Source organism: Muscardinus avellanarius (genome assembly GCF_963383645.1).
Source record: "Muscardinus avellanarius genome assembly, chromosome: 15".
NCBI lineage: Eukaryota > Metazoa > Chordata > Mammalia > Rodentia > Gliridae > Muscardinus > Muscardinus avellanarius.
Window position 1 is genome coordinate 84,124,308 of NC_137801.1, and position 27,669 is coordinate 84,151,976.

At 45.6% G+C, this 27,669-nt stretch overlaps 1 protein-coding gene across 1 annotated transcript in view; it reads right to left on the bottom strand.

Moving 5' to 3' along the window:
• Positions 1-13,297: 13,297 nt before the first annotated feature.
• IL1R2 (interleukin 1 receptor type 2) overlaps positions 13,298-27,669 on the bottom strand; it is a gene marked incomplete at both ends in the record, with an annotated part of 45,941 nt that continues 31,569 nt past the window's right edge. The window contains 6 exons of the mRNA XM_080711424.1: positions 13,298-13,416; positions 15,461-15,603; positions 18,381-18,516; positions 21,032-21,094; positions 23,423-23,597; positions 26,533-26,713. Of these exons, the coding sequence (XP_080567550.1) occupies positions 13,298-13,416; positions 15,461-15,603; positions 18,381-18,516; positions 21,032-21,094; positions 23,423-23,597; positions 26,533-26,713 (817 nt within the window). The remainder of the gene's footprint in view (positions 13,417-15,460; positions 15,604-18,380; positions 18,517-21,031; positions 21,095-23,422; positions 23,598-26,532; positions 26,714-27,669) is intronic.

Below are 27,669 nucleotides of genomic sequence, written 5' to 3' on the forward strand. Positions count from 1 at the left end.
ACAGCCTCAGCTACTTAGTGAGGTCCTTTGCAACTCAGCGAGATTCTGTTTCAAAATAAAGACTAAAATATAGGGCTGGGAGGTAGATCTCAGAGGTAGAATGTCCCAAGGTTCTATCCCCAATACCACAAAAAGAAGGAGGAGGAGGAGGAGGAGGAGGAGGAGGAGGAGGAGGAGGAGGAGGCGGAGGCGGAAGACATAAACTATGTTCTCAACAAGAATCCAGGCACATCTGTGTCCACCCACACTGTGCTTGTCTGTCTGAGTCCGCTAGGATTGTTGGACTGCATACAGAGGCTGACATCTAGCCTTGCCCCAAGTGTACCCCTTCCCCCAAACCTAGAGGCATCTTCAAAACAATGTTCCCATTGGAAAAACAAGTTGCCCAAAAGAAGACAGGTCAAGCCTGGGGTCCAGGTCTGGGGCCTCTGTCAAGGCTGAGAATAAAGGATTGCATTGGAAGCCACACGACACTCTCCACACTGCAGCCCTCAAATCTCACCTACATAAACATTTTTGCTACGTCCCTAGGAAACTGGGACTTTGATAAGAGAAAAGCAACAGCCTTCAAAAGAAGCAGTAAGGCAAAAAAGTTTCAGTGCATGAGACTGGTATTCAGCTTTGCTAAACTCCGCTGGAGCCAAGGAAGCCAGCGTGAGAGATCCAGTCAATCAGACCTCAGCAGACATCTGCAGGAAGCTATGGGGAAAGTTTCTGGAGAAAAAAACAGCCCAGGCTTTTGACTTTGGAAATGAGTCTCGTGAATTTCCTCAGGATGAACTCAGCCAAGTACATGCTGAGTCAAAAAGACAAGGCGAGTTGGAATGTTTACCAAGAAAAGTGTGCTCGGCCCTTAATATGGCTCCCAAAGGATTTTTTCTGCTAAAAATATTTTCATTAGCATCTGAGCTGAGTCTCTCGCAGGCCTGTGCTTAGTCAGAGCTCAGCCAGAGCTGAGCCCCACTGAGCTGCTTCTTCAAACTTTTCTAAACAGGAAACGCTGAGTCCAGAGAACAGAAAACATTGGGAGCCATGCCAGCAATGAATGGGAAAGCCACTTTTCTGGCTCACGCCAAACTCCCAGGGGTCCCCAGCTTTGCTTAGAGATGTGCCAAGCCTAACAACCACAGGGTAGATTTCGAGTGTCTCTTTTGCAATGAAATCAAGGAGTCTAAGGCTCAAGGTGCAACAGGCAGGGCCCAGCGGTGTTAGATGTCAGAAAAAGACTTGTTTTCTAAGGGAGAAGTGAATGCTGGAATAAAACTCAACGCTTCTCTCTTGATTCTGAAGAATGACCTCCTTGTCAGCCCTTAAAACATCCCACCCCCACAAACACCAAGCAACACCATGATTCATTCATCTATTCACCCATTCATTCATTGGATGCATCCTGGACGTTGTGAAATCTGTTACCTCTGCTTCCCAGTTAGTATTCGCAAAGATGGACCCATTAGAGCGGGTCAGGGGCACGCTCGGGTGTACGGACCATCGAGGACCATCAGGGAGATAAACTGGGATGGAGACAGTCCCAGGATAAGCAGGGAGCCTCCTGGATGGACGTGGAGATGGGCGAGCAGGGCTTGGCCTTCCTGTCTCCCTATGTCGAGAATCTCACTCTGCCCTTCGCTAGTTTCAGCCTCTGACTTATTCTCCCTGTATTTCTTGAGTGCTTAACATCTGCTAAGCCTAAGTCAGAAAGGACGAAGTTAAGGGTGTGTATGATAAAGCTCTACTGGCGGGGGCTCACGATCATTAGGAAAGACAGTCCCAAACACAGGCAGTTTCAGGGACCTCACAAGGACAAGTGTGAGGTTAAGCACATTTCATCTGTTGCCAGATAGTAAAAGTCCAAAGAGCATCAGCCTGTCCAAAGAGCATCTGTCCAGTCCCAGCTCTGGAATTGAGGCAAGTTCCTGAAGCCTTTCAAGCCTACCATTTTCCCACATGTAAATTAGGGGTATTATTAGTGGTTTGGGCAAATGAGTGAGATAATGTCCGGAAAATTAGGAAGAGCCTGGCCTATTGGCTCAGTAAATGACAAGCATTTGAACTGTGATGGCTGCCTGGTGGGCTAGGATCCAACAAGAAAGGTCCTCCTGCCAGTTTACGGGGGCGGGGTGGGGGGTGTCAGGGAAATATTCTCAGGAAGACCTGAACAGGAAAGAGTCAACCGATTAGACAGAACAGGATGGAGATTTCCAGATTCAAGAAATAGCATAGTACTACAATATTAGACAGATAATAGATAGCTGATTGATAGATAGACAGATAGATAGATGATAGATGACAGATGATACAGATAGATAGATAGACAGATAGATAGATAGATAGATAGATAGATAGATAGATGATAGATACATAGATAGATGTCGGGCATGGTGGAACATGCTTGTAATCCCAGTATTTGGGAGGCTGAGAGAGGAGGATCACAGGTTCTTAACCAGCCTCAGGTACTTAGTGAGGCCCTTTGCAACTCAGTGAGACCCTTTTTCAAAATAAAGAATAAAAACTGGGGTTAGGGGTGCAGCTTGGTGGTAGAATGTCACCTGGGTTCCATCACCAGTAATGCATAAGAAAGAAAGAAAGAAAGAAAGAAAGAAAGAAAGAAAGAAAGAAAAGGAAATAGCACATCCCAAGGTTGTAATGCAAAAAAGAATACCTGCGTGGAATGCTCATGTTTCTGTATGAAGAAGCTCAGGATGGGGGAAAGACTGGGGATCTGGCAGGAGACAAAGTCAGAGAGCCAAGCACTCAACTCTTCAGTCAATAAATATCTGCTATGCTTTTGCTGTTCTCCCATAGCTCTCTTCTGGAAGTGAAAGAGCATCAGTGAATCAAATAGATACAATCCCCTGCCCACCTAGGGCTTGCCTTCCAAGAGTGGATAGAGGAGACAAGAGATCTCTGAGATCAGTCAGCAGACTAGAAAAGGGCACTGTGTCTTCATCTGGGAATTTGGACTCACGTATGGTGGCAATAGGCAGTTATTAAAAAGACCGACACAGAGGAGTGGCACAGTCAGGTGTGAGCTCGAGAAAGAGTGCTCTGCTAGCAGGTGATGGGGAGAGAGGGAAAGCCAGCGTGGAGGCAGGAGACCAGTGAGGATGCTATTTCCAGGACAGTGAGGATGCTATTTCCAGGCTGAGGAGAGGACCTCCCTCTCCTTCCTGGTTTTAGCATCTCTCCACTTTGGCTCCCCCTAGTGGCAGATTCTATAGAGTGTTCAGACTCCCAGGGAATGATCTGATTGGTTCAGCTGGTCACTGTCATCCCCAGGGATGGCCTTCCTCATCACAACCTCCCTCCAATGGGGCTGGAGGACAGAGGGGGTGTGTTTCCTTCTCATAAGCTTTTCCCTACCTTATGCCACCCTACTGTGGCTGGTCAGGGTCCACTCAGTTCTGAGCTTGGTCTTGGAGCCTTTGCACGAGTCCGCCCCATGTTCTACCCTCCGCTGCTTTACAAGATGATTTGGAGGGACAAAGATCAGCCAGATCTTGAGCCTGCCTCCAAAGTGGCTCACAGCCTAGTCAGAGAGAAAAAGAAGAGAACGTGATTAACATCAAAGAAAGTACAAAGGACTAAACGTGCTCATAAAAGCCCAGGTGATGTGCTTGGAAAATTTGGGACTAGGAGAGATTATTCCAGTGTTTGCAGATGGCTTTATAATAGCAGTGGCATTTGAACAGAACCCTGGAGTATAAAAATGGAGATTTAGAAAAGAGGGAAAAATATAAGCGAAGCCAATTGCAGGAGCAACAGTCAATAAGCAAGGTCTTCCCCCTGCCCCTTCTCTTTAGTGCATGGACCTCACACAGGAAGCATTAGTTGATTGCCTACTGTGTACCAGGCTATAAGGACCTCCTTTCATTTTCTGAATGTCCTTTAAACAACTGCTAGTCTATTGTGCTCTAATAGTGATGTCCTAGCAGCCAGAGGATGTGGTCACATCACACCGGAAAAAAGGGCTTGGACAGTAACCTTCAAAGAATTCTCTACTTAAAAACATAAACTTTGCAGGGCGTGGTGGCACACGCTTGTCATCCCCGCGCTTGGGAGGCAGAGACAGGAGGATCGTGCAGGTTCAAAGCCAGCCGCGCTGGCTTAAGAGACCCTGTTTCCAAATTTAAAAAAGTATAAAATAGGTCTGGGAGTGTAGCCCGGAGGTAGAAGGGCTTCCAGAAACCCCAGTACCACCGAAAAACAAGCCAAAAAAAAACCTTTTAGATCACAGCCCAACTACCCCTTCTGTTTCAACCTTCCAAGAAAGAGACTCTCTGCAGTAATGAAGAATTAGACAGAAAGCAGCACAGCAAAAGTAGTGGTATCCTTGTTGGAAATAGCCAAGAAATATTTGTTTGTTGAGAAAGTCAACATCCGGCCCCCACGCCTGATGTTTCCTCCTACGTGAGAGTTCCCGGACTCACACACCTGGGAGAAGGGACGAGCAGAACCTGGTCGTGAGCTTCTTAAGGGGTCTGAGCATATGTCGCTTGGTCTCCCGCTCATGTTCTGTGTCTGAGGAGACAGGTGATGGAGAGAAGCAAGCTTCTGCTGCGTTTCCCCACGCCCTGAATTCTCCAGGGCATGTTCAGCAGACCCAAACTTACTAGTTGTGTAGCTGCCAAATATAAAGTCATAGACAAAAATCTAGAAAAGTGTGCTAGGATAAGCAGGTGGATGGGTGGGTGGATGGATGGATGGATGGATGGATGGATGGATGGATGGATGGATGGATGTTGTATTCTGATACAAAAGCAAAGGATACAGAGTGCCAGCACACAGACAGTAGAAAATAAACATGGTTCCATTCTCTGAAGTTCGTTAGAGTCCTCCACAGAGCTCAGGGAGCTCCCAGAGCCCAGACCACTCCAGCAGAACCCCAGGGGTGGATCCAAATATCAGGGCTGGTCCTTCCGTCTCCTCAAATGCAACCAGCCTGCAGCCAGGGCTGGGAACCTCCCACTTACTCGTGATACATTCACGTGAAGCCTTATCCCTCCACTTCAGGAAAATATTTCTAGCTGGGCGTAATCCCAGTACTCGGGAGGCTGACACAGGAGGATCGCAGGTTCGCAGCCAGCCTCAGCTGCGTAGTGAGGCCCTCACCCCCGCCCCGAAGAAGATGACAGCCCAGATTATCCCCACCTCTTGCTGGGGTGTCAGCAAGAAGGAATTGTGGGTGGGGGGACTCCGATTTTTATTTTAAATTTTTGAGGTCTACTTTGCAACATTTCTTTTGAATACTGCCAAGGCTATGAATACAAAGCTGCATGTCTATGCAATAAACTTTTGCTGCTTGTGTTTGGGAGGGATTTTGGAGGCTGCTTTACTGTGCTTAATAAAGTATATTTGGTACTTTTTTATGGTACCAGGGATAGAACCCAGGGACCTTCTACCTCCGAGCTCCACTCCCAGCCCAATTTTTTACTCTTCATTTTGAAACAGGGTCTCACAAAGTTACAAAGGGCCTTACAAGTTGCTGAGCCTGGCTGCAAACCTATGATCTTCCTATCTCAGCCTCCCAAGTATTGGGATTACAAGTGTGTGCCACTACACCTGGCCATATTTGGTATTCTTGTTTTTTAAACAAAATGATATTGAGAACATATCTGTTTCATTGACTTTTTGCTTTAGGCCATTTAATTTCCTCACAGAACTTCTGATGTACATCTCAGACAAGTCTATCTCTAGTGATATTAACCACATGTTTCTGATTGTTTGACACCTGGGACCTGGCTGTCCCTGGAGGGACTGCCCCTCCTCTCCTTTTCTATAGAGGACTTGTACAGTCCCTACCCACTTGCCTAAGAGACAGCTCCTCCTACATCCCAGAGGCCGCCAGCCAGTTATAAGCCTGCCTCCCTGCCTCACCCACACCCCCCATAGAAATCTCCCCTGGCTGCCTCTGCCTCCGGACCATGCCTAGCGCCCCCCACCCATCCCATGGCGTACTGTACCGCCTCCTCCTGCCGCCCAGGAGGGCACTACTGCCCTTCCTTGGCACACACTCCTCATGTGTTGGCCTCGCCAGACCTGGATGATAATCAAATTAATATTTGAAAACAATTCAAGAGAAGAAATACGACAATATGAAGTGTCAGCCCTAGATATAGCACTTTTGAAACTAGTTTAACTCACATACTGTTCTTAACCGTGTGTAAGCTTTCTGGGAACTAACTCCATATTATCCCTTCACAGGCTCCGCAAGAGGCAGGAAAGCACATCTGTGTTCTCCTGAGAAAACAGGCTGAGAAAGGCCAGATTTATGAAGGATTGTTGGTTTGGTTTGGTTTGGGGAGGTTCATTGGTTGGTTGGTTGGTTGGTTTATTGGTTGGTTGGTTTATTGGTTGGTTGGTTGGTTGGTTGGTTGGTTGGTTGGTATTGGTTGGTTGGTTGGTTTATTGGTTGGTTGGTTGGTTGGTTGGTTGGTTGATTTTGCCATTGGGGAAAGAACCTAGGGGTGTTTTACCTCTGAGCTATGTCCCAGCCCTACTTTTTATTCTTTATTTTGAAACAGAGTCTCACTGAGTTGCAAAGGGCCTCACTAAGTAGCTCAGGCTGTCCGGGACCCGCGATCCTCCTGTCTCAGCCTCTTAAATGCTGAGGTTACAAACATATGCCACCATGTCTGGATACTTATGTATGTATTTTAAAACCAAATCTTGCTAAGTGCTGAGGCTAGCCTTGAACCTGCAGTCTGCCCATCTCAGCCTCCCAAGTACCAGAACAATAAGCATGCACCCCACTTAAGTACAACTGTTTTTTGTTTTTGTTTGGTGTTTTTTGCATTACTGGGGCTGGAACCCAGGAGCATTCAACCTCTGAGCTACATCTCCAGTCCTATTTTTTATTTTTTATTTTGAAACAGGGTCTCACTGAGTTGCAGAGGTCCTCACTAAGTAGCTGAGGCTGTCCACAAACCGCGGTCCTGCTGTTTCAGCCTCCCAAATGCTGGGATTATAAGCGTGTGCCACCGCGCTAGGCTAAGTACAACTGTTTTGATGGACACCTCACCTCCATACCTACAGGACACAGCAACACCCTATTGACCAGAGGCAGGTTGGGAGGTCCCATGGGTTAAAACAACAAAAAAACTGGAAAACACTGTAGAAAGGAGAACTTGGTTCCCATTTCCGATCTTTCCTGGGGAGAGATTCTTGTCGGAGTCACTTGGGTCCCCTGGCAGTTTCCAGCCATGTCTTCTGGTGAATTTGGGAAAGGAGCTGAACTTTGATAGCCCCAGATCTTCTTCCCTCTTCTTGGTAGCCAGGCTGCCCCCCAGGAAAGCAAATATTTACTCTACTCTTTCCTGCTGTCACTTTGACAGGGACCAGCCGGGACTGGGGCCAGCTATTCTCCAGCTGTGTTCATGTTCTAAGACTCAGTATCAGGAAGCCTGTGGTTGCTGCAGCTCTCAGCCGCACTCTGTGGTGTAATATTTATACAAAATGGACTTCAGTTTTTCTATCTCTAAAATGTGGGTCATATATATATATATATATATATATATATATATATATATATATATGATATATTGGTGGTGCTGGGGTTCCTGGAAGCCCTTCTACCTCTGGGCTACACTCCCAGACCTATTTTATACTTTTTTATTTGGAAACAGGGTCTCTTAAGCCAGCGCGGCTGGCTTTGAACCTGCGCGATCCTCCTGTCTCCGCCTCCCAAGCGCGGGGATTACAAGCGTGCGCCACCGCGCCCGGCTAAAATGTGGGTTATAATATTTGCCTCTGAGATCTTTCTTAAGCATGAATTTGAGCAAAGCATGCAGTGTGTAAGAGCACACTGTAGACATTTACATATTAGTTTACTTGTCCCTTCGTTCTTGCTGTTTCTTTTGTTTTTGTGGGTTTTTTTCTTTCTTTCTTTCTTTTGGTACTGGGATTGAACCCAGGGGAATTTTACCTTCAAGCAACACTCGCAGCCCTTTTGACTTTTTGTTTAGAAACAGGGTCTTGCTAAGTTGCTGAGGATGATCTTGAAGCTGCTATTCTGCGTTGGTGTCCCAAGGACTGGCAATGTCTCTGCTCCTGGTTTCCTTCTTGGCTTTTTTGGTTTGGCTTGGCTTTTCCTCTCCCGCTTTTTCTCAGCTAAAGCTTTCTCTCCCTTATCTTTACAGCTGTCTGTGTTTCTCCTAGCCCCAGAAGCTCAGTTTCCCTCAGGGGCCTGGAAAAGTAGGCTGGGTAGTTTCTAAAGAAACACTGGGCTGTGCACTGTAGGAGTCTCCTAGGGGACTGGATTTGTCGTTGTCTGAAGCTGCAGGAGGAAGCGGGTTTTGCAGACGAGCCAGGAAGAAGAGGAGAGAGTGAGGACTGTGCCCAGTGGGAAAGGGCGATGGCCACCACCCTGCCCTGGAGCCTGGCTGACCACTTGAGTCTCAGCAGGCAGCGCCACGGAGGCACAGGGAGGCTGCTACCATGCCCAGGGTGGCTGCTGGAGGCCTGTCCCTTGGGCGCCAGAGGCGGTGCCCTCTGTGTGTGCCAGTAGCTTCTTGGAACCCTGTGGCAGTAACAAGTAGTGACATGGGTGGCAGGTGGCCTTGGGTGGGTCCACAAGCCATCAGGAACACAAGGGGCATTTGTGGGTCCACATGAACTATTAGCAGGAAGTCATGGCAAAAGCAGTCCTGTTTGTAAGTAGGGGCTGGAGCAGGACGTGCAGCTGAGTCTGCTGCTGGGAGCCCATTTCTTCAGACAGGCCTGGAAAGCTCAAGTCATACGTGACCAACCCACTCAGCAGACCCTTTCCAAACGCTCAGTGCATGCGGCCAGGCATCGCGCCCAGTACTGGGGATGTGTCAGTGAGCGAGGGAAGTCCTGGCCTGAGAATCTTGTGGTAAATATACATCCCACCCTTTCTAAGAGCCCCTACGTGTTCTCGTAAACATTTGAAATACTAGACACATCCGATGTATCTTTCAGTGAGTAAAGATGTTTGTGTCTGTTTCTGCTACCCTTGGGCATCCTCGGTTGGTGTTTAGGCAGGTGGTGTCTTATCAGGTAAGGTTTGTCTTTCTCTTACACAGTGGGCAGAAGAGTGAAGCTTCCAGATATGATCTCCTCCCCCTCTTGGATCTTTCATAGAGGAAGAGATTTTTTAAAAATCCACCTTCAGAAAGTTAAAGCGATGGGATTGACGTAAGAGAGATGAGATCAGCCACACGGAGGAAAGAAACCAGCCGGTCATTGGGGTGCACGCCCATCATCCTAGTACTTGAGAGGCCGAGACGGGAGGATCGCAGGCTGGAGGTCAGCCCCAGCAACTTAGCAAGAGCCTCAGAAATTAGTGAGACCGTGTTTTTATTTAAAATTTTAAATTTATTTAATCTTTTAAATAAAAATTTCTTTTAAAATTTTTATTTAAAAGAAAAGAACCGGAATATAGCTCAGAAATAGGATGGCCCTGGGTCCCATTGCCCTCTGGGTTTAATCAAAAGAACTGAAATACAGCTCAGAAGTAGAATGTCCCAGGGTTCAAACAGTAGAAGGAGAAAGAGGAAGAGGAGGAGGAGGGAAAAGAGAAGAAGAGGGGGAGGAGGAGAGGTGGAAGAGGAGGAGGAAGAGGAAGAGGAGGAGGAGGTAGAGGAAGAAAAAAAATGAATCAACTTGTTGGTTTGCATGGTTTAACTTAGACTTAGATGCACTAAATTAAGTTAGTCACAATCCTTGATTCAAGACACACATTTTTTCATTGGTCCCTGATTTTTAGTGTTTTGTTTGATAATAAATTAAACAATAATAACCCTCTATGCAGGACGAAATCTAGAACTCGATGAAACGTATATTCTTTTAACTCATCCCATCCCTTGTTCTCCACCTATCACCTAAATAAAGAATAAAAATAGGGCTGGGAGTGTAGCTCAGAGGTAGAATGTCCTGAGTCCCATCCCCAGTACCACCAGAAAACAAAACAAAACAAAAAACTTCCCAGCACCAGGTTGTAAATAGAACTGAAACCAGACTACCATATAATGCCCGCATATCTATGGTTATAGCTGCACAGTTCATAACTGCCAAACCACAGAACCAGCGGAGGTGTCCATCAAGAGATGAACAGATCATAAAATCGTGTGACGAGCCGGGCGTGGTGGCGCACACTTGCAATCCCATCATTTGGGAGGCAGAAACCGGAGGATCATGGTTTGTGGACAGCCTCGGCTACTTAGCAAGGCTCTTTGCAACTCAGTGAGACCCTGTTTCAAAAAATATAAAGACTACAAAACAGGGCTGGGGGTGTAGCTCAGCGGTACAGTGCCCCTGGGTTCCATCCCCAGTGCCACAAAAAGTAAATAAATAAATAAAATCATGTGATATATGTACACAATGGAATTCTACTCAGCCACAGAGAAGAACCAAATTGTGTCATTTGCAGGGAAATGGATGCTAGGGAGGAAGTGGGACACAGGAGAGATTCCAATAAAGGAGGAGAAACCTTAGTGGGGGGAGGGGACCTACTGAGAAAGATGGGAAGGAGGAGGAGGACCTGAGAGGGGAGCCGTTCAATGGACATGATGTACATATGCAAATGTATTAGAGCCAATCACTGGGCTGAGCAGGGGAAGGAGAGAGAGAGAGAGAGAGAGAGAGAGAGAGAGAGAGAGAGAGAGAGAGGTGGGAGTGTGCATGTATGCCTCTACCAGCCTGAACTGCATCCAGATATATGATTACCATGCACCAATAAAATAAAGTAGAATTGCCGAGTGTGGGGGACTGTTTCCTGGCACCCTTGACCTCCCTCTTTGATACTTGCTTGTGTGTGAGCGCACTGGTCTCTCAGAGCTGCTTTAAGTTACATCTCTAGGGATTACTGAAACCATCTTTTTGTCCTGTGTCTCTCACTCATCCAAATTCTAGGGTAACGAGGCTACTACACTGAATTTGGTATCTTCCTTCTTAAATGTGTATGTTGAATTCCATGCAATGGGATGGTTTCGGGAGGTGGGGCCCTTGGGAGGTGACTGAGGCATGAAGACAGCCATCTGTGAACCAGAAAGCGGCCCTCACCAGACACTGACTCTGCTGCGATCTTGCACTTCTCAGACCCCAGAACTGTAAGAAGTAGACCTCTCTTGTTTATGAGCCATCCGGTTTCTAGCATTTTGTTACAGCAGCTCAAACAGACTAAGATAGATACCTTTCAGAAACTACACATGTTACAGGTATTAACCATCCCTTTAATGTGTTGGGTATCATTTCCTTCAAGTTTTATTTTGTTTTGCTGTGTAGACATTATAATGAAGCCTGGATGGTTAACATCCTCTTTTTCCTTTGTACACTACAAATATTCACTAAGTCCCCACTTCACAGTACTGAGGATACAGTTCTAGCCAAAATTAATACCTGCCCTGGTGAATCTCCCAACTGGTGAGGACACAGAGAGAAAAATAAAGAGCAGCTATATACCAGAAGGTTTGATGACAAAAACTACAACACAGGAAGCCATGTGGAAGGACAGAGGACTGGAGGGGCGTGCTGTTTTAAAAAGGCTTCTGAGAAGGTCAAGTGTGAGCAGAGGCTTGAACAGGTAGAAGAGTAAGCCGTGCTAATTTTCCTACCATTTGCTTTTGTGTTAAAGAAACTCACTTGTCCGTCTGTAATTTTTCCAATGTATGCTGTAGAAGAGGCTCTGATTTTATCTTTCCAACTTGTATACAATTATCTCCATGCCCTTCCTTGTTCAGAAGTATTATTATGAGGTTGGGTCTATTTCTCCGTTTACGAATATGTTCCAGCATGCACATTTTTCTGTGAGCCCTAATTATATTTTATTTTATTTTACTTATTTTGTTTTGTGTGGTACTAGGGGTGGAACTCATGGGCTTTTCTACCTCCGGGCTATGCTCCCAGACCATTTTTATACTTTATTTGAAAACAGGGTGTCACAAAGTTGCTGAGAGCCTCACTAAGTAGCTGAGGCTGGCTTCGAACCTGTGCGATCCTCCTGCCTCAGCCTCCTAGACGCTGGGATTACAAGCGTGCGCCACCGCGCCCGGCTCCTGATTCTATTTTAAATGTTGTTTTCAGATCCCCTTTTCCAAAAAACTAACCAGTTCTTGCTGATTCTTTTGCGTCAACATTTCTAAATCACCCTTTCCAGAATCAAAAGAAAATTCCCCCTTCCTGGAAGGCAAACTCTGTCTTCACGCTCTTTGTGTCTACACCATCTCCCAAAGAGCCTAGACAAAAAAGACTCTTCGTATATGTCTGTTAAATGAATGAATGAAGCCGGGCGTGGTGGCGCAAGCTTGTCATCCCAGCGCTTGGGAGGCTGAGACAAGAGGATCACACAGGTTCGAAGCCAGCCTCAGCTACTTAGTGAGGCTCTCAGCAACTTAGTGAGACCCTGTTTCCAAATAAAGTATAAAATAGGTCTGGGAGTATAGCCCGGAGGTAGAAAGCCTCTGGGTTCCACCCTCAGTACCACCAAAAAAAAAAAAAAGAATGAACGAATCTCAGGACTTGTTAGGAGGTTTTCCACTCTTATTCAGGCCTACGGGCACCTCATTCTTTATTCTTCTATTGGTGTGTCGTAATGACACACCATAGTGAGGTTCAAAGTGCTACAGTCATTTATACACACACCACTTGCTCTGTTTTCCTCTGGCTCCCAACCCCGCTCCCACTAATCCCTCCCCAAACGTGTTAGTGACATTGGAAGTGATGGCTTCACGCGTGAATATAACATGATGAGGTCTGCTTCCTTCCTCAAGTCTCCTTTTCCCCGTCTCCCTTGCCCTTTCAACTCTTATACTAGTGTCTATCTGTCTGTCTCTCTTTCTCTTTCTCTCCTCCTTTATTTGAAGTCCCTGCTCTTTTCTATTTTCTCGCTACCTTCCACACAGGAGAGAAAACATAAACACATGACCCTTGACTTTCTGAGACTGGCTGATCTCAGCCTCACGTATTCATGTTCCATCCACTTTTCTGCAGATGACGCCATTTTCTTCTTCTCCGTGGCTGTGTAAAGCTCTACCGTGTGCATAATGCCACCTTTTAAATAGGTCTCAAGTAGCAGAGAGATACTTATGTCCACCTACCTGCACATCTGCTCCCACCATTCAGATTTCCAGGGGGAAAAGAATGGACCCTAAGACTTCAGTCCTTTCCTACAAACCAACGACAAACACAGCAGCTTTGTCCAACCACCGAAGACAAGGAGCGAGTCGTTGAAAAAGACACGGCCGCCTCCGTAGGAAACGACAGGGGTCAGGTTAGCACTATTACGTTTCCTTTATTGAGCTCAGAAAGGATGGAAAGTCTCAGTGGCCCGGCTTCTCCGCAGTCAGACCCTATGTTTCTCAGCTCTGTGTTTAAACCGTCTGTACATCCACATTCCCCCCAACACCAAGAAGACCAGCGACAGGGGGGCCAGCACCATGGCCCAGGAGAACGTGGAGGAGGCTGTAGGGAGAACAGAGGCATGTGGTCAGGTGAGGATGGAACAGTGTCTCACTGCAAAGCGGGCCAGGTTTGCAGAGAAGAAAAGTACTCGAGTTTATTTCTCCTGGTAAATGTGCCCCGATTTCCAGAAAGCATGTTCCCGATAGCAAGACCAGGAATATGTCGTCTGTTTACACCACAGTCTGCCATCTGCAGTTTGGCAGAGGAACAATACACTCTTTTCCAGTGAGCAATGGTTGCCATGAAGATTTTATCAAGAAACAAATGAAAACAAACTTTGAATCAAGGGCCTTGGGTGGCAAGGTTATTGCTCAGATCCAGATATTACGGTCTCTCCCTAGGCAGCCTTGTTTTGTGAAAATATAGGGAGACACTGTAAACAAAAAGTTAAAAAGTAAATTTGGGAACAGAGTGTTATTAGACGCATTGTTGATGTGGCCAGAATTCCACATTTTTAAGCTATTATTTGCCAGAATCTTGTTAAGCATCTAGGCCTCGATGTACTCTCAACCTGATTCTCTAGAACATTCCTACACCTTAAGATTCCAAATGGATTAGAAACAAATGAGGTTGTAATATTTATTTATTTATGATTGTCTGTGTATTGCTAAGAGTTGAATCCAAGAGAGGCATTCTACCTTTAAGCTATACCTCCTTCCCCCTTTTTTTTTTTTAACTTGGAAACAAAGTCCCACTAAACTGCAGAGGCCCTCACTAAGTTGGTGAGGTTGGGCGTGAACCTGCGATCCTCCTGTCTCAGCCTTCCAAGTACTGGGATTACAAGAGTGCACCACCACAGTGGGTGAAGCTGTGATTTTCTGAGCAGCCAGTTGAATATGTCCCTTCGTCCTGACAGGGGCTCAGCCTGTGTCCCCTGGAATCATGGCCCGCCCAGCAAAGGACACACAGAGACAGGACAAAGATGATGAAAAATGGTAAAGCCTTCCAGCATCAGGACCAGACAGACTCATCTTTCTTTGCTTAATCTGATGCCCAGAGGGTGCAAAATGCTTTGTATGGGACCCCCTATTTTCAAATCTGTACAGTAACCATCTCACCATCTTCTCCCCCTGGCTTCACGCCATAGAAATAATCTGAAATGCCACCCTGTACACAGACATCCTCCCTCTCACACGTCAGTGTGAAGGCGCTTGGGAAGTATGGCCCTCAGTGGACCCAGGAAAATTTGGGACAATCTGGGGACAATAATCAAGGATCTACGTTTTTAACAAGTGGCCCCGGGGGTGAATTTCTGGAGTGCACGGAGCTCAGCTGGAGACGTTTGCCAGGTTGCCTCTCCTGATGCTTGGCCCAATCGTCAGCTTTCCAGTGCAAAGGGCATCTACCATTTCCTCCCTCGCAGATGTGCAGCAGCTGGTGCTTAACCAGCTGCCGCTAGCCTGCTCTGAGACCTCCCAGAGATTCCTGCTGAGAAATGCTTTGGGTTTCTGGGCCATTGCCCTTGGGAACTGTCAACAGATATGATATTAACCGCACCTCCCTTTCCTGTTCACTGTTTAAACATGGAGAAGAAATCAATCTGGTCAAAACTAGTGACCTTGGGGTTTTGTTTTTTTTTTATTTTTGGAATGTGTTTCAATAGACAAGGGGTTGCTTTGGCTAGATAGCCTTGCACTGGCTCCCGGTCACCTAATGGCTTTGTCTTTAAAGCTCACTGAACCCCAGGGTCTTTCCGTCCCTAGCTATTACAGGATGGAATGTTCCTACTTCAAGATAAAGACTAATTTGCCCTCTTCCAGAGGCCGTGTAAGGACAGTTAGCCCGGGCGGCTCATGGCAAAACCATGCAGGGACAAAGGGCAGTTAAAGGTTCAACACCGAGCAATGTTTTCCAAAAATCTCCCAGTGTCCAGTCTCTACCATATGCCTCCCCCTAAAATCTTAAAAAGTGGGAGGTTTGCTTTCCATATTCCACAAACGAGCCATGGAAGGTCCCCCAAGGAATTTTCTAGAGAACCCTTTGTCTCACGCACACAGGACATTTAATACGTGGCTTCCCACAGTACTGTCCCCAAAATACGTACCTTCTTTGACTGTGGTCTGTAGGGTCTGAAGACTCAGTGTATTGTGGACAACACATTTAAAATCTGTATGCAAATCCTCTCTTGTGACGGGATCAAAAACCAGGGGCACTTCAATGTAGTTCTCATCGTTTTCTGAGTATTCCCTGGGTGAGGAAGCATCCACTTAAACAGAGGTACACACCGGCATCAGAGGGTTCTCAAAACAGCAGCCTCCACTGAACTGAAAGTGACCTCCCGTGTCATAAAGTTCTGAGAACTTGTCACCCTGTTGGTTACTTCTTTGAGATATTTTCTAAGCCTGTTTTCTGTAGGACAGAGCATCATTGAAGAAGCTGCTGCCTCTAAAAGATCACTTGTTACAAAGAGAACTTACATTCTTATTTTGCTTTGGATGATGGAGTGTGTGTGTGTGTGTGTGTGTGTGTGTGTGTGTGTGTGTGTGTAATGGTACTAGGGATTGAACCCAGGATGTTCTACATCCGAGCTACACTCCAAGCATCCTTTTTGTTTTGAAACAGGGTCTCACACTAAGCTGCTGAGGCTGGCTTCAAACCCACAGTCCTCCATTCTCAGCCTCTTAAGTACTGGTATTACAGATGTGTACCACCAGGTGAAACCTTCTTTTTTTTTTTTCAAGCCCCTGGATGAACAACGATCCAAGAGCCAGAAACATCTAGTATCAGGGAAACTTGACTCATCAATAAATTATTCACATATGGAAGAGTAGGGAGTTCTAAGGATTCCACCCCATTAGTAAATCTAGCTCTGGAATCTCAAGTCCAGATGAGCCCCGGAGAAGGGCTGGAGCCAGGAGAGCTGCAAGTTATAATGTGAGTGGAGACTGAAGACACTACTCTCCATTCTCATGAATGAAAATATCATGAAGCCATGTGGTGCCTGCCTGTGATCCCAGTACTGGGAGCCTGAGACAGGAAGATTGCAGGTTCAAGACCAGCCTTAGCAACTTAGCGAGACCCTCCGCCATTTAGTGAGATCCTATTTCAAAATATTTTTAAGCAAATTGTTTAAGGGTCTGGGAATAGAGGTTGGAAATAGAATATTCCTGGGTTCAATTCCCCATATCAAGAAAAGAAAAAGAAAAACTATCATCATGGAGTGGTTGGTCTCACTGGGACTACTTTTGCTTTATCTGGAGGGGGAAAATGTGTTCCTTTAAGTAAACTAACAGTCTGAGTAACCGACATGAGGCATTTGGCTGTGACCAGTCTTTCGCAATAAAGCCTGGCAAGCATACGATTATGCTAACCCCACATCACTTTTAATCAGCTATATTGCGTCCAGAAAGAACTTTTTTGATAAGCCTTTCACAAAAGACAAAAGCTAGGCGAGCAAAAGTTCAGGCCAATGCAAAACATCAAAACTATAATTTAAAAAATAACACTTTACAGTTGGGAGCACCGAATGGGCTCCTTTTCTCACGCATACATGGGTCCCATTTAGAAAGTCTGATCTACTTTCTAGGTGAGAAAACATTTTCTAGAGATAAATGCGTAGGAGAGCGGAATTCTTTCTTTTATTGTTAATTTTCTTTAGAGACTGTGATAGTCCACAGTTGCCTAACAAATAGAAAAGACACCAGTACAAAGCCCAGGGGGTAGTTCTAAGTCTTTACAACTTTAGGGTGGGGCTACTGGGAATTGAACACAGGGGCGCTCTACCTCTGAAGTACACTTCTAGCCCTTCTTTATGTTTTTATTTCAAAACAGACTCTAACTAAAAGTTACTACACACTGGCCTTGAGCCTGCAATCCTCCTGTCTCAGGCTTCCAAATACTAGGATTTTTTTTTTTTTTTTTTTTTTGTGGTGGTGGTGGTGGTGGTACTGGGGTTCCTGGAAGTCCTTCTACCTCCGGTCTACACTCCCAGAACTATTTTATTTTTGGAGACAGGATCTCTTAAGCCAGCGCGGCTGGCTTCAAACCTGAGCGATCCTCCTGTCTCCGCCTCCCAAGTGTGGGGATTACAAGCGCGCACCACCACGCCCGGCTCAAATACTAGGATTATAAGTATGCCCCACCATGACAAGTTTTATGACTTTAATTATGAATATATTTGAGAGTGAAGCTGCAGAGTAAGTAATAAAAAGTATTAACACCAAAATAATTTTTAAACCTGCAGAAAATCAAGATACAAATATTTAAACAGCTATAAAGTACAACATCCATACTGCGTCTCAATTCAAACAGGTCTAGAAAATGTTTGATAGTGTTTTTTCTTTAAAACAAATTCAATTCTTAAAATTCTAAGCTGGGTGTGGTGGCACATGTCTGTGATCCCAGTACTTGGGAGGCTGAGACAGAAGGATCAGAGGTTCGAGGACAGCCTCAGCAAGTTAGTGAGACTCTCATCAACCTAGCAAGACCCTGTTTCAAAATAAAATTTTTTAAAAACATAATTTTTAGTTAAATAATTAAAATTTATTTTTGGTGGTACCAGGGTTCCTGGAAGCCCTTCTACCTCCGGGCTACGCTCCCAGACACCTATTTTTTATATTTTTATTTGGAAACAGGGTCTCTTAAGCCAGCAAGGCTGGCTTCGAACTTGCGCGATCCTCCTGTCTCTGCCTCCCAAGCGCGGGGATTACAAGCGTGCACCATCACGCCCAGCTTAAATAATTAAAATTTAATACTAATTAAATTTTTATTAAAAAATTTAAAAATAGGGCTGAGGGGTGCAGCTTGGAAGAAGAACGTCCCTGGGTTTGAGACTTAGAAACAAACAAAAAAAATTTCTAAACTTCCACAGCTTGAAACACGTACGCCAAACATTACTTTTACTGTAAGTACCGATAAGGTACCGATAAGTACCTTATGGGGTACCGATAAGGCGAGTGTGACGTTATGTCCAAAAGCAACAGCGAAGACGACAGAGTCTCAAAACAGAAGACCCTGGCACTTACTGGCGCTGCCCCTCACTCACTCGGCCTCCCGGGTAGGCTCTTTGTATCAACGTGCTGTTAGCCGTCCACCATAGCAGGGTGTCTAAAGGCGTGCCGGCTCCCAGAAACACCTTGCAGGGGATTGTCAGTCTTGAACCTGTGTAGACACAACGCATCAGCCATCAGAACCCAGCTTGACTCCTCACGGCCACCCATAGGCCTAAGCGGGACCCCTCCTCACTCTCTCAAACTCCCCTCCCTGGCCAGTTCCTGTCTGAAAAGGAAAATCATTTCCCAGTGATTTCCCAATGATCATTTCGCAAATGATTCTGTTCGCAGAGAGCTTTAACCTTCTCTAGGGACCTCCCCAGCCTTCAGCGGGTCCTCAGAGCGGGTAAAAACCCAGACGTGTGCAAATGGCTTCCCTCGGTCCCCCGGCTCCGGGGGCCACTGTGATTTCAAGGGCTGCGTCCCTCGCAACCGATTCTACTGCCTTCCAAAAGTCCAGACGCATGTGACGACTTCTTTTCTTTGCCCATTTCTGGTCTCAACTCTAACATTCCCCCAGGGAACTCTCGTTCCAAGATGGCTTTCATGTAGGAGTGACGCTTTTAAAAAAAAAATAGCTATAGTTTCTTTCTTTCTTTTTCTGTTTTTTTTTTTCCCCTTTTTTATTTTTTAACAGTACTAGGGATGGAACCCAGGGGCATTCTACCTCCAAGGTACACCCCCAGCTTTATTTTTTTTTTTTTTTTTTTTTTTTGCGGGTCTGAGGATGGAACCCCGGGGGCATTTGACCTCCGAGCTACACCCCCTGCCCTAGTTTTTTTATTCTTTCATTTGAAACTGGGTCTCACTAAGTTGCGGAGGGCCTCACTAAGTAGCTGAGGCCGTCTGAGAACCGCGATCCTCTTGTCAGCCTCCGGAATGCTGGGATTACAAGCGTGTGTCACCTGCCCGGCTAAAAACCAACTACCTTTTCCAACTACCTTTCCTAAGGATGGCGCCCTCTACAGTTCTGTGACGTGCTGGTGCTGGATCTCCACCTCCGTCACAGTTATTTTACTTCCTAAGTCACCCAAGAAAAAGAGAGAAAAGAACAACCCAGCCGGGCATTTCTTCCTCCTGGGCCCATGCCTTTTAACGCACCTGACCCCATGGGTTCAACATGCCCGCACTCCTTCATCCTTAAATGACTTTAAATACTCCCCCAGCCACAGCAGGCCCTTGAATTTGGGTGACTTGACTCTACCGAGCACTGCAGTGCATTTGAATCAACTGGTCAGGACTGGGTTCCACTCAGCAGGGGCACCAAGGAGCTGTGGCACCGGGATCCAGGAGCATCGTCAGGCACACCAGCACCCTGCACTCGGAGCAGCCGTCCCCAGAGCCAAGGTGGCCACGTGGGCCGAAACTCACACAGCATCCCGCAGTCCCAGAAACTGCTCAAAAGCCTTCCTCTTCTATGGCCTTCAAGCTTAAAATTTAAACCCAACACCGAAAAGAAGTAAAATGCAAATATTTTTTTTTTAAAGATCCTGCAACCAGCGCTTGATGAATGAGCATCCATTGGACCCACAAAGCCATTATACAGAAAGAAGCATTCCAAGGGTGTGGGTTTCTCAGACGCACAAACGTGAGTCTGTGCCCCAACCAGGGCCGGAGAGTTTTGTTTTAGTTTCACCAAGCTACCATGACTTCCTGCGTGGCTCTTTCTTGTGGAAAGTGGGAGAAATAAAGTCTTCGTGCAGAGTTGATGTGGGGACTTAACAGGAGCTTCCCATGAGAAATCAGCACCGTGTGCAATCCCAGCCTTACCACCAGCAACAGTGGCCATTAGAACACTTGCAAGCTCACCAACCACCACTGGGAACCGCCCACAAGTGTGCTGACTAGAATGGCCTGCGCCAAAATGAGGTGAAAGAGGGAAACTTGAAAGCAAAAAATGGTCATTTTCATCCTACCATTAAACCAACTCAGAAGCTCATTAGGTACCAAGAAGACTGCGTGAGGTACCAGCTACTGGGGGCTTTGCCGAACAAGTAGACCTTGGATGCAAAACATCAGTCATGCTTTGGTAACATAAACTCTTTTAAAAAGATTAAAGGTGTGGCTTTATAAGGGTTCCGTGTGGTTAACCCTTTCCTGCAGCTGCCAAAATGGTCCGCTTGTTAAGCCAGGTGTGATGACACACACCCGTAATCCCAGCAATCCCAGTCACTCCCGTACTGGAGAGGCTGGAACAGGACGATCACAGATCTGAGACCAGACTCTAAGCAAGATTCTGAGCAACCTAGAAAGATCCTATCTAAAAATCAGAAGTGCTGGGCGTGTAGGCTGGAGGTAGAATGCCGCGAGTTCAATCTCCCCAGTACCAAAAAAAAAAAAAAGGAAAGGAAAAAAGTTCAGCTGGTTACATTTAAACGTTTGTAGGCAGGATTTTCAGGGAGCAGAGTTCTCTTGCTTTGAAGTAATGCCATTTGTCCGACAAAGGAAAACCTTCCCTCCCACTTAGAATCTCAGCCACACACTGGGGTTCTAAGTTCTCCACGGACACAGCACACCCTGCAGGGACAAGTGTCGCCCGTCAGCAGACACAGGGCCCAGGGCCCCTGACCCTGGGACACAGGCTCCTCTCAGGCAGGTGGGTGGCACCATGCTTGAAGCCTTACCCAGAGATGCCGGGATGGTGTGGAGAGGGGAAATCATCACAGGAATGACCTCCTCTTTTCTTTCTGAGAAAGATATAAGGAAAAGAGACTCCGTTAGAAAAGACTCCAAGCAGAACTTTGGGTTCCGCTGTGGGACGGATTGAGTTATCCCGGACAGCTTGGCCCCTCCTTGGGAGCGTCAGCTGGTACGGGAAACGAGCCCTCCAAGCAGTGAGCATCTTTGGCCGATGCATTTCCCAGCGGGGATCTTACTGGAAGCGACCAGTCACGCATTCCTCTGACCATGGCCCTTGTTCTTGGCTCTGTGATAAACAATTAACCATTCCCTTCCCAGACTTCCTGGACACATGTCGAAGTCCAGAGGACGGGCCGTAGCCAAGGGTCTCCCCTCGCCCCCTCCAACGCCTCCTGCAGGACACTGAAGATTCGTTCACTCCTTCCAGAGCAGGCATAGGGGCTGGGAGCCGCCTGTTTGGAAGGCTCTCCCTCACAGGGTGAGAAATCTAATAACCCAGCTTGGCCACTGAGGCCGTTTAATTGAGATGAGCTCTTTGGGGAGGCAAAGGTGGGTCTCCAAGCGAGCAGACCCTGCTTGAACAGGCTGGGCACCTGTCATGGGTCAGAAAGGAGGGCTGGGAAAAGCATGGCGGCCGGGAGCTCTCTCTGACTGGTCCTATCATCCGTGTTTCTTCTGCTAAAGAGTACTTTGAAATCCTCACGTGAGCAAGCATTGGGCGGCATGACAGAACGGCCCGAGGAGCTTCTCAAATAGGGCCAGAGGCTCTGCCTCCTCTCAGCCTCTGTGGAGGCTGGGGCAACCCAGGGAGAGAAACAATTTCCCAGCACTGGACCTCTCGGTGGTTCTCAAACTTGAAGGTGCAGCTTGGGAGGAGGGCTTGTGAAACGCTGGCTGCAACTCCTCAATCAATGCCCAGTTTCCAATCTGGTAGGTGCACATGGGACCTGAGACTCTGCGTGTGTAAGGCGTACCCAGCTGAGGCTGGTCCCCGGGTACACCCTTTGAGAACCACTGGGCAGCAGGAGTACGTAGGTCTGCCGCCCCCTGGTGTTCCTGTGCAGAATCGCATGAACAGGACGGTCAGGAAGGCACTGGGCATGGCGGAGAGAGGAATTCACAGGAAGGAATTCTCGCGGAACAGTTAAAAAATGTAATCTAGAGCCTTCAATTCATGAAAGATGTGAAGTTCCTTAGACTAAAAGTGAACCTCTGCAGTCTGTGGGAAAAATCTTTTCCCGCATAGACCAATTATTTAACTTTGATATGTTTCTAAACCTTAATATATTTCGGAATAAGGGGACTCTCTGAAGTTCCCTTAACAGAATCCAGCTGTATTACTCAGTCTATAAGAAATGTGGCACATTCCAGGTGTATCATCCAGTGTATAAGAAACGTAAGCTCTTTCCGGGGCAGAGTCTAAGGCTCACGCACTTTTATATCCCCACACCCAGCTCTGTGTCCTGCACCAAGGAATTAGGGAGTAAATGTTGAGCCCGTGTTAAACACTAGACAAACATGTGCAGGACATTATTTTCAAGTATAATTAATCTTAGCAAAGGGTGAGCATCCCTCATCCGAAAATCCAAAATCCAAAGTATTTCAAAATCTAAAACTTTTTGAGCATCAACACCGTGTCACAAGTAGAAAGCTCTATCCCTATTTGTTCCGTACATAGACTTATTTAAGATTTTATATCAAATTACTTTCCAGTTGTGTTTATAAGCCGTACATAAGATACGTTAATTTCCTCTTTAGATTTGGGCCCCATCCTCAAGACGTCTCATTACGTATATGCAAATATTCCAAGCTATGAAAGCAAAAATCTAAAGATTTCTGGTCCCAAGCATTTCAGTTAAGTGTTACTCACCCTATAGCAAGGGCAACTCGACACAACTTAAGAAAGACAAAAAGAAAAAAAGAAAAAACATGGCAATTTCCGCTGGATATGCCAGAGCCCAGCCTTCTACTTGAAAAACCCAATAAAATGCTAATTTCCTAGAAGTTTACATAGTTATGGCTGCCATGTTCTGACCATCAGCCGGATAGGTGCCAACCTTCCAGCAGGGAATCTCCAAAGAGACCATCCTAAGAACCCAGCAATGGGCGCCCTCTAGTGGTCAACTTTACCCTCCCTTTCAGACCCGTATGAATCACCCTATGAATCACCCCCCTCTCTTCCCAATACCCTCAACTATCCTTTTCAAAGTGTCACCCACATGTTTTGTTGTGCCTGATGCTTTGGGAGAGTTCTCATGACCGTTTTACTTCACCCTTCTTGCCTAAAATATCCAAAGTCTTCTCTGTGAACCCAATTTGCTTTTACGCATGTACTTAGCCTGGGAAGGACCGCTGCCTTGATATCAAGTACTTACCGTTGAGGCGGAGTTTAATATTCCTAGTGACGTTGTACTGCGTGCCTTCGTGGGCAAATGTCAGAACACATTTGTAATAGCCCGCGTCCTCCACGGACACATCGTGTATGAGTAGGTGCGTGGTTGGCCTCACACTTACAAACTTCTTATTATCGTTGTCTAAAAGGACAGAATCCTTAAGGGAAATGATATTCTATGGTTACCTTATATACTACTACATTTCTCAAAAGCTACGAATCACATCGTCATTATTAACCAATGTTGAATTTTCAACCCAAGTATTGCCCCGGTATTTATTTGCCTATTTTGTACTGGGGGCACATTTTTTAGCTATATCTTTGAGAAAAGAAATTTTTTAGCACGTAAGACAAGTAAAATGGCTGGATTTGTTTAGCCACAATAAACAATTTAAAGCATGTTTGTTTAAGCACAAACGGGGAAAGGAGATAAGCTCTTCTTTGCCAAGTGTGGTGGCGCATGCTTGTAATCCCCAGGCTTGGGAAGCAGAGACAGAAGGATGGCACAGGTTCGAAGCCAACAGTGCTGGCTTAAGAGACCCTGTTTCCAAATAAAAATATAAAATAGGTCTGGGAGTGTAGCCCGGAAATAGAAGAGTTTCCAGGAACCCCAGTACCATAAAAAAAGGGAAAAAAAAGAGATAAGCTCTTCTTTGAAAAAAGACTATTTAAAATACAAATATAAGATGTATGACTATAATGCACCAATAAAATTTTTTTTAAAAATATAAACACATTTATGGCCTAAGTGCTTCCTACCAACCTTAGGAAAATCACTATTAAATAGTCATGATAACTTAGACAACATCAGAAAAGATAATGTAGCAGTTGCTTTAAAAATCATTTTAAAGCCAGGTATGGTGGCGGCGCATACCTGTAATCCCAGTACTAGGGAGGCTGAGACAAGAGGATCTCAGGTTTGAGGCCCACCTTAGCAACTTAGCAAGACCCTGTTTCAAAATTAAAAAAAAAAAAATCAAAAGGGCTGGGAGTGTGGCTCAGAGATAGAAAACTGAATTCAATATTCCGTATCCCAAAAAAAATCATTTCTATTTTAAGAGTTAATACAACAGAGGAAATAAATTAAATTGGATAGGCGAGGCTGCACTTTCTAAACGGACATGAAGCTCTGTGGGCTCTCTGAAGAACAGACCCCTCAAATATAACCAGTAAAATAGGAGAAGTAGAGCAGGGTTGAAGAAAACACCCTAACGAGCACACCGTGTCCTCAGGAACGACTCTTTCAAAATGGGGCTGAGCCAAAGCATACAGTAGTCAAACGAGTCATTTCAGAGTCTCGTTCTGAAGGGGAACGCAGACAAAGCTGAGCCTCATGGCTCAGGAAGTACTGCTTCCTAGTACATTTAATTAAAAGGAGGGATATCATTGTTTTCTAGAATTAGTCGTCCAAAATTAGTAGGTCCACAAGCTATGGCGTGAGGAGTGGGGTCAGGTTTGGGGCTTCACCACCGACCCGTTGCGTGACCTTTGGATAAGTTCCTTCCTCCTCTGGTCATCTAGAAAGGGGAGGGAGGAACAGTCCCTGCTTCCCGGGGTACAACACGCTCAGTAGTGATGACCTTCGTTATAGAGGGACAAATATTGCCCCGCACCACCCTGGTAGCCTTGGCCGGCACCATTTATGTCCCATCGAGTGTTGTATAAGCCAAGTGTCTCGTACACACCCATCATTTTATCTTCAGAACAATCCCAGCTCATGGGAATTACTGACTGCCATTCAAGAGGGGGAATAACTGGGCCATGGCGAAATGAAGAAATAAGGTTTCCAACCCAGCCCCGTTTCCTTCAAATCCATGCCTTTCCTCTCCAGGTCGAATCTCTCATTTGTCTTCTGTGTGCTCTTTCTAAAACCAAAGGCCTTCTTTCAAAAATAAGGCCCTCCGCCTGCTGAATGGGCTTAGTTATAGGAGACAGCTACTTTTCTCTACTTTCAGAAAATCATTTCAAAGTTCTCGATGGTAAATTGATGTCATAAAATACATAACATACAATAGCAGTCAACCGGTCAACCTATAAATGATAGAACTATACTTTTCAATACCAGCCTCTAGTCTATGTCAGAGGTTGGTAAACACTGTCAGGAAAAGGCCAGAGAAGACATATTTTAGGGGCCAGACATGGTGGTATACATCTGAGTCAACCGATCATAGGTTGAAGGTCACCTTCACCAACTTAGCAAGACTAGTTTCAAAATAAAAAATAAAATAAAAAGAGCTTGGGGTGTAGCTCAGAGGTAGAATTTCCTTGAGTTCAAACCCCAGTACCACAAAAAAAGAAAGAAAGAAAGAAAGGAAGGAAGGAAGGAAGGAAGGAAGGAAGGAAGGAAGGAAGGAAGGAAGGAAGAGACACAAGCATAGAGGAGGAAATCGACGTGGCTGTGTCCCAGTGAAACTTTATTTATGGACAATGAAATTTGAATTTTAGGTAGTGGTCACATGTTGAGATATTCTTCTTTCAATTGTTTTCCCCAAACATTTAAAACAGTGAAAACTATCCTTAGCTCTGGAGTTACATAAAGACAGGTGGAGGCGGGAGCTGGCGAAGGCTGGCATTTGTCAATGCGTAGTCTACAGAGGAACCCACTATTTTATTTCACTTTCCTATAACCGAGCTGAGCACCATTGAAACATTTGATATTTATTCAACAAAATAAGGGAAAGATTGTGTTTATATTTACTCCTTTAACCCAAAAGCTAAATGTCATGTGCTAAAAAGTAAAGTTCCTTAACATGTATAAATTTTTTTACATGAACTACCAGGTGTTTTTTTATAAACAAATGACAATATGCAAAGCTATTCTCTTCAGTTGTGATTTACTGTGGATTCACTTTCTGTCTTTACAAATACTGTCTTGAGTAACTGTACCCCCACCACTTAAAGACTAACAGAACATATTACTTATAGACATCCTTAAATTGTTTAACATACGTACATTTTTTAAACATCTAGGGATATAATACATTATATACTTATAAATAAAAGTGGATGCATTGTCTTCTGAAATGGGTGTTACACATCTTTTCTATGGCTGGCAAAGCACATTTTAATGAAATGGTATTTTTAAAGCCGTACCTTGTACCACTGAATCTTCACATCAGTGTTGTTCCGGGTGAACTCCCTCAGGTCGGGGCACACTAATGCCCCGGAGGCTGACAAGGTTAGAATTTGCGAGTACGAGATGAACGGCAAGGAAGCTTCTGTGTTCTCAAAAACCCTGAGCTCAATGGACATTTCTTCACAGTGAGACGCATTTCTGATTTTTAAAAGAAGGGGGGGGAGGGATAGAGAATAATAAACGGCAAGACAAAATAAAAGTAAAACTAAATGAATTTGACAATAATCGCCCCAAACCCCATCAAAGTCCGTGTCTGTATTTTCTTGGTGAGTGTTGTATCCCTGTTCCTTTTACATCTTTGGGGCACAAAAATATCACATCATAATTATATAAATGTGGTGACACGCCCTGCACTTTTACAAAGGACCCTTCACAAGCCTGATTCTAACACCACCAAGGGCCAGTGAGAAATTCCCAAGCTCTCTTCAAAAAGGCTTAACCCAGCCAGGCGTGGTGGCACCTGCCTATAATCCTAGCTACTTAGGAGGCTGAGACAGGAAGGTCATAAATTTGAGGCCCGCCTGATCAATTTGATGAAATCCTGTCTCCACATAAAAGACAACGGGCTGGGGATATGGCGTGGTGCTTGCCTAGTATGTGTGAAACTTGTGGGTTCAATCCCCAGCACTACAGGAAAAGGAACAAGGGTTAGGACGGGAGCCCTTCTTGGTTCCTGAACTCCTTAAACCCAGTGTAAACATTCTCCAAGGAACCACTCGTATTCAAAAGGAGAGACTGTTTCCCAAGACTCCTTCCATAAAAAGAAAATCCCCTTTACTTCCCTTGGGAACCATTTACCAAATGAAATCTCATTTCAGAAAGCTGCCGGGAATTTAGCGTAAGACGTATACCCGATTTTCGCAATAACACATGGGGGGAATTAACTTGGTTAGTTCATTTGTTTTTAACTTTCTTTTTTGTTGGCCTGCCCATAATCTCAACACCATAATTCTATCAAGACTCTAGAACTGAGAAAGGGGTAGAGGTTCAAAACATAAGAGAAAGAGATTGAAGGATGGGAGAGAACAATTTATTGTTTAAAGTAGAAAAGGGATTGGGGACCTAACTCAGTGGTAGAGTACACACAACCATGT